The following is a 13,111-nucleotide window of genomic DNA, read 5'->3' on the forward strand; positions in this document are numbered from 1 at the left end:
CCTGTTTTTGTTCTTAACAATTCCAATTAAGGCTGTGAACTTTGGGGGGGGGGGTGATCTGTTGTGATAATTCCAAAATGTCAAAGAGAAAAAAAGGAATAAACACATCAGATCCCTCCATCTGCTGCTCAGAAGATATATTTGCAGCTAAGCACAATGTCCTTTTCTGCATTATATCAGCATGATACAGCATGGGGATAGATTGGTCCTACAGCATAGTGAGAAATCAGTTTCTCTTTTATTATAGTCCGATGTCTGTTCCATTTCCAAGGACCCGCTGCAAAGGTCCAGAAGGAAATGATGGATTTCCCCGTCTTCTCCCCATCATGGGTAACCAAAATGGTGAAGGAGAAACCGGAAAATGGTCCTGTAGTCTGGTAAGCCTGCTGGTCCACCTTTTCTAAGCAGAGAATGGAAGAGGGCAGCTCATATTTCCAACAGGTTGGAGGCCAGGTAGGAGCAGTAGGAGGCTCCCAGCAACTCTTCCACATCCTTGCGCTTCACCAGCCAGCACTTGGCTTCGTGAGCCCTCTGGATTGAATCCTTCAGCACCTTGGAGACTTCAGAGACTAGTACTTTCTTCCCATCGCTCTGCATCCAGGCAACTTTGCCCCCTTGAGATGGATCTGGGGAAAGGCTGATGTTGCTACTCTGGAACTGGCCTGGGAAAGAGAAAATTGGCATTGCAAAAACTATCTATCTATCTGCATTACTTTAACATAGGAGTCGCAGGTCATTTTGCCTTTTTATTTCCACCTTCTATGACGCTGGAGATCTCGAGATGTATTAAGACTACAGTACCCAGAGTTCCCAGTCAGCATACCATTATAGTTACGGATATCATCAGTGAGTTGCCAGCTTTCACAGGGAAACAAAGAATGCCCTGTATTTTTAATATGTAGGACCAGCTGGCATCTTTTTTTTTTTTTTTTAGAATTACTTGTGTGATTCTTAAGCATACATTACATTTACAGTACTCTGGAAAGTGGCAAGGAGGGAACACAAGGCAGAACTTAAATAGATGAAGGCTTGGAACGAGAAAACCTGATAGTGACCCTCTTCATAAAACAGCTTACCTAGCAAGCCGCCTGCTGAGGCCGACAGGCCTTGGCCCTTCACAATATAGAAGCCAAGATGATCCAACTGCAGGACGGTGGGATGGCTATAGTGATGCAGCAGAACAAGGAATTCAACCATGGGCCCAATCTGGACAATGATATTGGCCTCGGGCCACACGGAAATGGCCAGAGGGGCCTTATTGATTGTGGCCCGCTGAGTTAAGGGCAAGACCAACACTTCTTCGCCATATAGTGTCACACCCTTCTGGGTTATATTAACCACGTAGCTGTTATGTGGGTGCTCCACTACTATGGTGATGACATCCAAATAGGTGCGGGGACGTTCTTCGTGGCCTGGCCTTGAAGGGGCTCCCATTAGGTGCCCATTAACAGACAAACCTGAAGGCAAAGAAAGGCAACCATCAGTCTCTTCCTTCCCCCCCCCTTGGCTCCTCAACAGAATGGAAGCAGATCCACAATTGCTGTTCTTCAACCCACTCCTCTCTTCTGCCTCTCCTGTCTTTTTTCTTCCCGTAGGGGCCTTCAACCCAATGGCCATTATTTAACTCGATAATGGTTCTGCATATGATTACAAGTACCAGATCTTGTTCCTCAAAACAAGCTTATGGTCCCACCTGTCATCACCTTTAGCCCCCTGGGATTGCCTGGGGCAGGCTCTAATCACAGCTCTTACCTGTGGCCGGGTCGCTCACCAGCCGGAGGATATCTCCTGAGCGTCCATCCAGGGTGAAGCACAGATTCCCCAGTGAATGTGGCAACTTTATTACAAAGTGAGGGTCTCCATCCACTGCAAGGAAGAAGCAAAGGGTATCCATTAACAAGACATTTTTTTTAAAAAAAATGGAGGCCCTGTGAATTCTTCATAGCTAGGAACGGGTTGTTACCCCAAGAGGAGAAAGTGAAGAGGCCAGATTTGGGTGACACTCCCAGGGAGTCTGAAAAGAGATAAAGATGAAATCCACTGAGCATTATTGAAATATTTCAGTTTATGTGTACACCGAGTCTCATTCCATTACCCACCAATCAATCTCAATTCAGTCTCAGTTTCAATCTCTTCTACCTCCGCTATGCTGTATCTGTTGAAAATTTATCCAATGAGTTTTAACAGAAACCAGGGAGAGGGACACAAAAAATAATAACAAAATAACAGAGTAGGAAGGGACCTTGGAGGTCTTCTACTCCAACCCCCTGCTCGAGCAGAAGACCCTATACCATTTCAGACAAATGGTTGTCCAATCTCTTCTTAAAAACCTCCAGTGTTAAAGCACCCACAACCTCTGGAGGCAAGTCGTTTCACCGATTATGCACTAATATGCATTGACTCACTTGCTTATAGGATATGACTTTTCATTTTTTTTCCCCCTAGTCTAGCATGTTGGAAGAAATTATGTAAAGGGATTCAAGACTGCGGCCCATCAACAGGATAGCTTTCTGAGAACTGGACAGAATGGGATCAAAATTGGCTTGAGGGGAGAAGCTGGCAAAATAATTACCAACTTCAAAACTGAGCTGGATCTGGCTGAGGACAGCCCACCACCACCACCACCATCATCAAAAAATCCCGATGTTTTTCTCCAGTGCATCCCTGTAGGAGAAAGGGTGGGCAATTCATTGGAATGAGGCTGACTGCTCTACTCTAAGCCCCCTCGTCCTGGTCATGTGATTCAGATAAAAAACATATACTTGGCTTCCCAGTACAGACCCCCAGAGGAGTACATGAGGAAAGAAATAAAAATGCATCACTCCAGGTAATGGAGAAAGGAAATATTCTGGGAGCCATGCTCTGCATCTGTTCCCTTCCTTCATGCTTCTAAAAGCACAACCTTCCTCAGTTTACCCACCGGGGAATTGTTTGACAAGTGCTAATTGTCCAGGAAAGTACCTGATTCGCTGTCCAATTCTTCAAAAAAATCTGCAGAAAAAAGAGAGTTAATTTTCAGAGTATTTTCATACTCACAAGACTCTCTCAGAAGCAATCCTGCACTGCCCCTCACCACCCCAGCTTTCTTTCCCTACTTCATAGCAGATATTTGAGCCATTTAACTGAAGAGGGTCGTTGACACGGAGGTAGTGCTTACTTATTCAGGGTGCTCTTCAAAAGATACCAACGCTCATTGGCCAGACCACAAAGTCTAGTTGCTCTGAATGTTAAGCTTTATTCTGTTTAAAGAATTAGCGAAGTATGCCTTGTTTTGACTTTATCATGAGCAACTTTAGAGTTTTGTAGCAATAGCTGCTAGCAAAGAAAACATGCATCCTCCTCAACATATACTACTACAGTACAGTATATTTCAATTCTGTTCCATATTTACTTTTTTAACTAACAAAGCCATAGTTTGATCAGGGTTGCCAATACACCTAGTCTCCCATCTTCAATGGCCACGAGTCTTACTTTGTAAAGGACATGCAGTTTCTGTTTTTCAAGACTTAATTAATTTAATCCTCCAGGGAAAGATTGAAGGCAAACGAGGTCCAGGCAGAAGAAGAACATCGTGGCTTCAAAATCTAAGGGACTGGTTTGGACAAAACTCAGCAGCACTTTTTCGTGCGGCTGCTGATAAAAACAGGATCGCCAACATGATCGCCAACATCCGATAATGGATATGGCACAAGAAGAAGAAGAAGACTTAATTAAAAAGAGGAAACCCTCTTGACTTATGGACTGGATGCAGCTTGTGAGTCAGCCACACATGGATTTCAGGGCCTTAATCCCTTCCTGGATTTTTTCCCCATCACTTTGCAATGAAAATATTGGGGCAAATTCTCTTCCCCTCTCTGCAGTGAGTGTTAAGATGCTTTGTCCTCCATAAAGTGCTTTATCCGGACAAAGAAGGGAGGAGCATTCAGGCCCATCCACCTTGAAAGAAGAAGAAATGAAAGGCTTTGAAGGAAAGGGAATATCTTTAAACCTGGGTACCCAGAATTTGGCACTCCAGGTGTTGATAATGTCACCAGATGGAAGCACTGGCCAGGCTGAGTAAGGCTGCTGGGAGTTGTGACTGATCAGAAATTGGGTGTAGAGAATCCAGGCTTTGTGTAAATTCAGTTTCCAACTTCTGCTCTCTTAGAAGAACTAACAGTTTATGCCTGATGTAAAAATATAGAGAGATGAATTTCTATTTTACACAGCAAGAATTTTAATATTTCCATGCCTACATATAGATTAGTATATGTATACTTTATGCAAATCCATGTCCTTATTTGTCCTTTGTTTTTCAGCTATTTGTTTGTTCTTTGTTCTTTTGTGCAAAGAGTGTTTGAACAATCAGGCATTCCATCCCTTAAGAACATGGAATGGTCAGTGATGGTTTCTTTGTTAAAGAAAACTCATTCTCTGGATGTGTACCTAAATTGGCTTCACATACACACTGTGATTGGGATCAGTAGGCTCAGGGGAATCCCAGGCTGCAGAAATAAAGTCTTTGGGAGAAAAAGAAAACATTCTAAGGAGGAGACACAATACAATATCACACAGTTAAGAATGTGGCCAGAAGTAGTACCGTAGACCACTTCTAATCATTTTATGACTATTCAGTGCCATGAAGGAAATGATAAACCACAGGAGAAGGGAATAGAATAAGTCAGAAATCTGAACTGGAACACATTCCGTACATTGCAGCATATGTGTGGTTTAAAGTGGGCTTAATAAATGTGCTCTCCAAAATGAACATGTGGGAAGATCTTTAAAAATAGGAAATAGAATGAGCTCACTAGGCCATGTCTCCAAAATCAGTCTCTGTGATGGAAGAATTACCTGGATAGTCTCCATAATCCAAGTTTTCTGAGGAGAGAAACAAAAACGCATAGATAACACACTATCCAATCATCAAAGAGGATCTAGAGCAATTCCAGAGCATTATATGCATGGCTGGGCATAAGATACACAGATTAATGGGCAGAGAGGGGAGAGGGCAGCTGATCTTGGGAATAAGGAGGCAGGGCTGGAATACCACAACAGGAGTAAAAGGGGGCATGAATTAGGCTCCTCCACATAGCTAGCAGAACTGGAGATTCATGAAAATTATGTATGAATAAACAAGATGAGTTCTTAATCTACTAGGCACAATTCATCCTTGTTGCAAGTTTCTCCTCGCTTGGGAGATCATCAGCAGCAGCAACAACAGAGATGGGCTAAAAACCCATGCAGTTAAACCTCTCTCTTCAGATGTAAATGAAGAGAGAGGTGGGCATGTATGTGGCCTAGGAGGAAAAGGCCCCAAACCCCAGCACTGCCCCTGGTTCCTTGCACCTACCTCCAAGTCCTTTGGGTATCAAAAAGCTATATAAAGCTGGAGGGTTCAAGGACTCCACATATTCTGTATTCTGGATGGTGGTTGAGTGTAATTCAGACTCCCCAGGTAGCAGGAGGAGGCTGATGTCAGAGGCAGGTGTGGAGGTGCCAGGAACCGGACTGGCGCCCTCTAATTCTGCTGCCTGAGTGGTGAAGGATGTGCCCCAAGAGACTGTGCTTTTCTCCTGGGGCCTATCAATGTGCAACTTTGAGGTTACCCCATCCTTGGTGTTTGTCTTGCTCCTGGGAAGTTTCCCTGTCTCCATCCTGGCAGTACTCGCTTGCCACTTGCTATATGGGTGGTACTGAGTGGCTGGCCATGGGGTCATCTTGGGCTGTTCCCAAAGACTGGAGTTGCTCTCCAGCATCTTTGGGCTGGCAGAAGGGTACAAAGCAGTTGATGCCCTAACCATAGTGTTGGGGACCCCTGCCATAACCTTTGTCATGGCTGTTCCTCTAGTCTCCAGTGCAGGGTGTGGCTGAACAGTGAGTTTGAATCTTGCTGCTCTGGTGGGACTGATCTTGGGGAGGGTTACAGATGACCTGGTTGACTTAAGAGTCGTGGTAGCTCTTGGGGGTTTAGTAGATCTATGGCTCGCTAGGGGAGTCAAAGAGATGGTTGTTCTCCCCAGAATTGTTGTGACTTTGGCTGATTTGGGGTGGCCGGTGGCAGTAGGTACTATGGTGGGATAGACAGGTGGAGTGATGGTGGTAGACATAGTGCTAACAGGTGAAGAGGTGGCTCTGGCTGCTTTAAAGAGCCTAGGTGCTGTCACTGGAACAGTTCCTGTCCCCATCATTTCCTTGAAAGCTTTTGTTACTGCAGGAGGATCAGTAACTCCAAGAACAGATTTAGCTGCCTTAGAAAGTCTTGGCAAAACAGATACAGCCAATGCTTGAGGAGAGGTTTTTGGTACTCTAGTCACCCCTGGAGGAACTGTGGTTTTCACAGGCTGGTTTCTGTCTCTGGCTTCTTCTGGCCTCACCACTACCAAGGAGGTGACAGGAGTGACAAAGTTGTATTTGATTGACAAATTGGTAGCTTTTTCTGTCAGGAGACGCCGGGCAGCAGTGTCATTGGCTCGGAACCGGGCTTGTAGCAGATCTTGAATGGTGAAGTAGGCCCAGAGCCTTTGTACAAAGTGACCGATCTTGTTGATCTCGCCAAGGCAGCCAAATGGAGCAGCTTCAGTGGTGTTGGTTGAAATGTCATTTTCCAGGTTCAACGGGCCTTCCTGGCCTTGCCCTGTTGTGCGCACCTGCAGTTTTGATGCTCCTGGCTTCACTCGGCCAGCCACAACAAGCTCAGAACCCTGGAAATAGTTGGGGAAGAGGTTCTGCGTGAGGTCTTCTGCAACCCCGTCAAGATAGGACAGCTCCACATCGTACAGCAGAGGGCTGGCAATTTCATCATAGAAACCCTTGAGCTGCAAAGTAGCATCAGCATCCTCGTAGATACGCCGGGCCACCCCACGGTTCTCTAGCGAGAGTCGTCTCAGCAGTCCATAATCAGCATCATCTCCAAAGGCCAGACCAAAGAGTGAGATGGTGCCCTTAAGAGCCTGCTGAGCATTGGTCAGAATGCGACTGCCAGCTGTTACTCCTGAAGTGGGTTCACCATCGGTCAGGAAGATGATCAGTGGGATTCTTGGCTCCTTCTCCACCTTTCCATCCACTAAAGAACTCCGATTGAAGATGGAGGCAGCTGCAAGCAATGCCGCGTTGATGTCAGTCCCTAAGAGTAGGAAATGAGAGACTCAGAAACAAAGACACCTCGGAAGAAAAGGTTTTGGCCATATCAGGATGGGAACTTCCTCAGTTTCTTCAGATACTTTTGAACTGCAACTGTCAGACAGTCTCTTATTGATCAGGCTGATAGGCCTAGCCTACAGCAATATTAGCAATATCTAGACATACACAGGTCTCTCCCCCCACCAAGCTTCCCAAGACTAAATGGAAGGATTGATCCAGGTAGCTATAAACAGGAGTTCCTGGGTCTGATCTTCCAGGAGAACAATCAAACTTTAGAAAAGGATTTTTAGCAGCAATCTTTAATTATGGACTCAAGGTTATAAAAATTTGATTTTTGGCTCTTCTTGCAATTATTTTTAGGATGCCTTCTATCTATGTCTCTCTCCTGCCCTGTCTCCCACAATTCTCCAGGCCAACACTTACATCCATCTGCTTCCATTTTGCTGACATAATCTTTGGCCCTCCGGATATTTTGGGAAGTGGCTTGGATGGATTGACTTGGCTTCCACACATTCACTGTGTCAGAAAAAGTAACAATGTTGAAATGGTCGTCTTGGTGAAGATCACTTAGTATGACGTGCATAGCTTTCTTGATCTGTAAAACCAAGGAAATTAGAGGTGGGAGTTGGGTGACCTTATTAGCAAAAATATGTCCTTTGATTCAGATCAATTGATGCCCAATATTGTTATTGAGCAAGCTAAAATGTGCATTCTCCAGTCATTTTAATTTAGGTATTTACAAATGAAATGCTATTATTTTACAATGAATGTAAAATACAGTAACAAAGTTAATCTAAGTTTCCTGAGTAGGAATAGCACTGATGATGTTACCTAATTTGGGTAATGAAACACCTGCAAGAAAACAAGCAAGCTCAGAGAGCGCCAAGGACCCTTCATTTCAAACCCGAGCTACAAATATTCTCCTTTATCTACCTGCACTTCATAAGATCAGACCATTTTCATTCAGATCCTTTTTCTCGCTCCTAGATTTACAAACATGTAATATATCTAGTTTTCTTTTGGTTTTCTTTTTTCATTTCATTTCTTAATTCATTCTCTTCACCATTTACTTCTCTTACATGTCAAGTTACAATCTTTCCCACACCATGGGCATTGTCATTCAAGTTTGATTGGTCACTGAACAACTGGTTGTAACTTGAGGACCACTTGTATCATGCTCCCGCTTTCTGAATTCTCTCTCTATTCCCTCCCCATCCTTCATCTGCCAGCTTCTGGGCCTTCACTTCTGCAACTTGGGGCTGCTCACCTGTTTCAGCTTGGTGCCATACATGGAGCCACTGATGTCAATAACAAAGACCACATCCTTCTGCACCAGGGGCATCCCCCTTGGGGCAAAGTAGTGAATAAAGTAGCCATTGTAGATCTGAGAGAGAATGAAAAAAGGAATCAAATTGTAGAAATGATGGAGAAGATGTCCTTGCTGATGGAGTGGTCGTGGACAGGAGCAGGAAAGAGAGTTTCAAAATCTATATACAGCTCTCAGTTCTCCATCCAGATTTACATAGAGACGATGTGTTTGCCCATTTTCTATAGATTGCAGGGTTCCTCTTTTATTGGAAAAGAACTTTATTCTGCCTACCTCTGAGCTTCCAGGGATATCTGATTGTGGAACATTGGCCTAAATGGATGCAGAGTTTGCTATAGTGGTGCAGTTCTTACGTTCCCACAACACTCTTCTTGGATTGCTCTGTGTCATCCTATCTTGCTTCCACTTTTTAAGACAATCTTGATACCCAGAATGTTCCTTTTACTCTATTTATTATATAATTATGTAATTTTCCATTTATTATATGCTCGTGTAGCCTCTCCCCTAACCTGTACGTCTCCTGCAACATCCGGCATGGCCACGTCATACTGCACCACAAAATCACCGATGATTCCTGAGCTGGAGAAGGCTTCCTGTTCTTGGGGGGTTGGGGTGAAGACAATCCAAGCACAGTGCCGTCCTTTCTCCACTCGAGTTGAGGGTGGCATATCAGCTTCACCTGAGAAGACAGATCAGTAGATTTATCAGTGGGGGCAAGGGTTGCCTCAGATATGCAGGAAGTCATTAATGCAGAGGTGACTTGGCCTGCCTCGGTTTAATTTCACTTCAAGGCTTTTCACTCAAGTCACTTCAGATCTTCTACAGCTATTCACTAAATCAAGAGAGAAGTTAAGCAAGACATAAATATGTGTGGATGGTTCCCCAAGTCTTGGAATGGATAGGATGCACCCAGGATTACAGACACTTCCTCATGACCCTTGAGCAGAACCTAGACTATCAGGAATGCCTGTTTACTTTTTGAAATCCTTCCAAATGTGGCTATGGGGAAGTAAAAATTTAAGCAACATACTGTAGATGAGGTTCAAATGTAACTAAAGTGAATGCTACAGTTATTATGGTGAGGAGGATTTGCAAGCTGGTAGGTAGTCAAACCTCTATCTAAACCTAGGCAGGTTTGTGAGGCGGGATTGCACTGAGTCACAGCAGAGTCATTGAAACCTTAAGCTAATGTCTCACTCCCATGAGCGTGTTCAACTTCTGATGACCATATGGACAATCCCATGTAATTTTCTCTGCAGTGATACAGGTATAGCTTGCCACTCTCTTCCCTTCTCCAGGATATATTTTTTTTAACTTTTCTTAGTTTAGCCCATAAGCCTGGGATTTTCCTGATGGTCCAGGTCCAAAGCTGCTTAGCTTTTGAAGGACCACCTATTGTGAAACTTTGCTGATCTTCTAAGTTGAAACGCAAGTGTATTTCTTTGTGATGCTGGATCGCAACTCCACTTATCTGAGAGCTGAGACAGGAGAAGGATGAACCCCTACCTTGAAGAGTATTGGTCATCAGTCGACTTGTGCGGAGGGGCAAGACTTGGACATGGTCAATGCCAGTTCTCTCAGAGATGCTCACTTCCACTGTGAGGTTCCTCACCACCTGCTGGGGACGGATGCTGATAGCATGCTGATACTTCCCCAAATGTCGCTGAAGCAATTCCTCATAGGTCAGCTCAAAGGCCACCTTTTCTCCTGCTTCCACACTGGTGGACACTCTGAATTTTTCTATTTCTCGGTCCCTAGGAAATAGTGAAACGTGTTGTTCAGTATATGATGCTGTTTGCCAGCTGGCAGAGCAACCCAATCCACACCATCCCTCTGCCTGTGACAAAGCTGCCAATCTTCATCACACGTTCATAGAATTTTCCCTCCACCCCATCCTGGTGGCTATCTTTGGAGGAAGCTCTGAGACAAGAAGAGGCCGAATTCTTTGGGAGGCTCTTACTTGGTGCCAACATGAGCTGCTGTTCTTCCCTGCCTGCGGGCTTCCTCATACATCTTCTTAGCTTGGTGCTTTTCCTTCACTTCAGCCACATAGATCTTCTCATTCATGGTTCTAGTACATTGGAATAGAACAAGAAACATCTGCCATCAAATCTCCTCTCTGCTATGGTCATGAGCACAAGAACATCACAAGAAATAATTTTAAAAAGTTACTGCTTTTTTATTATAACTACAGGCAGGATGCCCACATTGCCATTGTCTCCTGCCTCTGCTCGCTCCTGTTTCTTAAAAAAATGTCCCCCTCTGCCATCCATTTTCAGCTTCCGGAATCAGTTCTGGTCTATAGTGCTGAAAGAGCAGAGAGGAGATGCCATTTTAGAGTTCGGCTTGGAAGAGGAAGCAAAGGCAGGAAGGGTTATTTTGGAAGCAGGGAAAATGAGTTTCACGGCATGTTCCTGGATATCTTCAAGATTCAACCGCAAAGCCCAAATGCATTGCTGGAGCACATGTTTTTATAATGATGAGACAAAGGTGGGTGTCTGTACAAAACAGTCACATGGATTGGGATCTGCAATAATAGGGCAGACTTATGCTGGTTACCCTCCCTCTCCCCAAAGAGCACCCCAAATTTGTGAGCTTAAATGAACTGCTAAGGAGATTTTTTTTTTTTACTTTGCAATAAAAATGACACCGAGTTTCCCATATGTTAGGATTAAGGATATGGATTTTTGGATCAAAAAATTGTATTTAGCACCTCGTAGTTATCTGGATTTTGTAGCCCCCTCCTCCTCCCCCTTGCCGCTACAAATCCATCCATTGTGGTTAGTTTGCTTGCCATGGTAGTGAAGGAAAACAAACATTTCATAGCCTCAGGAACAAGCTGTGCCTATGTTCTGCAATGGGTACCCAGAAGAGTGAAAAAATGGCACCAAACAGCTTCTGCCGTCAGCGTGTTCTCTGGTTGTGAGACAAAGCAGGTGGAAACCCAAAACCGTTGCTCTTCTTAGTTGTCTTTTTTGTCAGTTCTTTAAGTATATGTCTGATTGATGCATCTACACATGAATGTGGATCCCTGCTCCTTCCAGATTCAATATGATTTTGAATTGTTGTCTTAAATAGTCTATTTACAACAGAGAATGTATATGCTGCTCACCGGAATCCATTCTTAAATGGTGACATGCGCATCATGATATTACAATGCAAGCTCTGCCCTTTTTTATACTGGTGTGGTGATGCTACATTGCAGGTAGTCCTGGACTTACAACCAAAATCAAGTCCAAAATTTACATTGCTAAGTGGGACAGTTGTTAGGTGAACCACTGCAATTGATACGTCGGTAACCCAGTTACGTGAATCTGGCTTCCCCCATTGACTTTGGTTGTGAGAAGTCCCAAAAGCTGATCACATGACCCTGGGACACTGCAACAGTCATGAATGAGAACCAGTTGCCAAGCATCCGAATTTCGATAACATGATCCTGGGGACACAGCCATGGTTGTTGTGTGAAAACGGTCATAAGCCACTTTTTCAGCGCCATTGTAACTTTTTGAACGGTCACTAAATGAATGATTGTAAGTAAAGAATTATCTGTATTACCAGTGGAACGAACCAACAACGGCAAGATAGCAGATGCAGCGTTGTAATTGGAGCCCATCTCTTTTCTATATGCGGCGAAGTTGCACCCATGTATCAGAGAGCTGGGGGGCCTTGAACACAACACCACACCTACCAGATTTTGATTTCTTCCCTCCAATTAGCCATGCAAATAATGTGTTCGATTGTTGCATGGCATTATAAACTCTTACCTCTTCCAGAGGGAGAGATAAGCTGCCAACTACACAGGTGGATGCTTAAAGGGCTGGTCCCAAACAGCCCCAGTTGTAGGACTTTGGAGCCTTTCATTTTAATTCACATACAAAGCCCTTTGGTGGCGGCTTTTGCTCAATTTGCCAAGTTTTATTCTTGTTTCATCCACAGAAGGCAATAGGTAATACTGCTTGTTACCTTGTTGTGAACAGTAAGCCTTGCTATCTGCTAATCAACTGACTGCTTATTTATACAGCTATAACTGTCATGGCTCCTCCTACCACCTCCCCCCTCTGCTTTTAGTTTTTAGCAATGCTGATAATTCTTTGCAAGAGATTGCTTATTAGGACTACCATGCATGAGCTGCAAAACTATGGATAATCACTAGGTCACAAAAGGATACATAGAGAGCTCACTCTTTGCTCCCATCTATCAGAGGGGTGTTTTAAAAAAAACATCCAAATATAATAGTTTTATTCCTCATTGTAACTCACTGAACATGCAGGATTCACTAGAACAGCCGGAATTCAAACTATGCACCATTGCGATAGAGATTATTTTGCCTGCAGATTATGTTCTGCAGAAAACATTAATAAAAATGTCCACTGAATGGGCCTTGGCTGGGTCTATTCAACGTATGAAGATGGTTTACTACTTGTTCATCGAACACAGCCTTGCCTTCTTCTGAACAGTAAAACTTGTCAAGTAATTCAAATGAAGAGTCTTCCCTATCATTTGTTACCAGATAATTTAATTCGAAAAGTTAAATGTAAAACCTGGCTCCTTCTATTTTCAAAGCAGATACTTTCCACTGAGCTAATGTTTTTATTTCATAGAGTGATGACAACAGCATCTCCATTCAAAGCACCAGAAGGCAAGATAAGAAACAACAGACAG

At 43.9% G+C, this 13,111-nt stretch overlaps 1 protein-coding gene across 1 annotated transcript in view; it reads right to left on the reverse strand.

The window, feature by feature from the left end:
• Positions 1 to 426: 426 nt before the first annotated feature.
• Positions 427 to 13,111, reverse strand: part of ITIH6 (inter-alpha-trypsin inhibitor heavy chain family member 6) — a 19,837-nt gene continuing 7,152 nt past the window's right edge. Inside the window, exons 3-14 of the mRNA XM_029283953.1 lie at positions 10,410 to 10,520; positions 9,956 to 10,203; positions 8,959 to 9,128; positions 8,390 to 8,506; positions 7,546 to 7,717; positions 5,333 to 7,105; positions 4,834 to 4,860; positions 2,962 to 2,991; positions 1,964 to 2,014; positions 1,753 to 1,866; positions 1,077 to 1,457; positions 427 to 662 (exon numbers count right to left, since the gene is read on the reverse strand). Coding sequence (XP_029139786.1) covers positions 427 to 662; positions 1,077 to 1,457; positions 1,753 to 1,866; positions 1,964 to 2,014; positions 2,962 to 2,991; positions 4,834 to 4,860; positions 5,333 to 7,105; positions 7,546 to 7,717; positions 8,390 to 8,506; positions 8,959 to 9,128; positions 9,956 to 10,203; positions 10,410 to 10,520 — 3,430 coding nt within the window. The remainder of the gene's footprint in view (positions 663 to 1,076; positions 1,458 to 1,752; positions 1,867 to 1,963; positions 2,015 to 2,961; positions 2,992 to 4,833; positions 4,861 to 5,332; positions 7,106 to 7,545; positions 7,718 to 8,389; positions 8,507 to 8,958; positions 9,129 to 9,955; positions 10,204 to 10,409; positions 10,521 to 13,111) is intronic.

Source organism: Protobothrops mucrosquamatus, unplaced genomic scaffold (genome assembly GCF_001527695.2).
Source record: "Protobothrops mucrosquamatus isolate PMUCROS unplaced genomic scaffold, P.Mucros_1.0 scaffold300, whole genome shotgun sequence".
Classification (NCBI taxonomy): Eukaryota; Metazoa; Chordata; class Lepidosauria; order Squamata; family Viperidae; genus Protobothrops; species Protobothrops mucrosquamatus.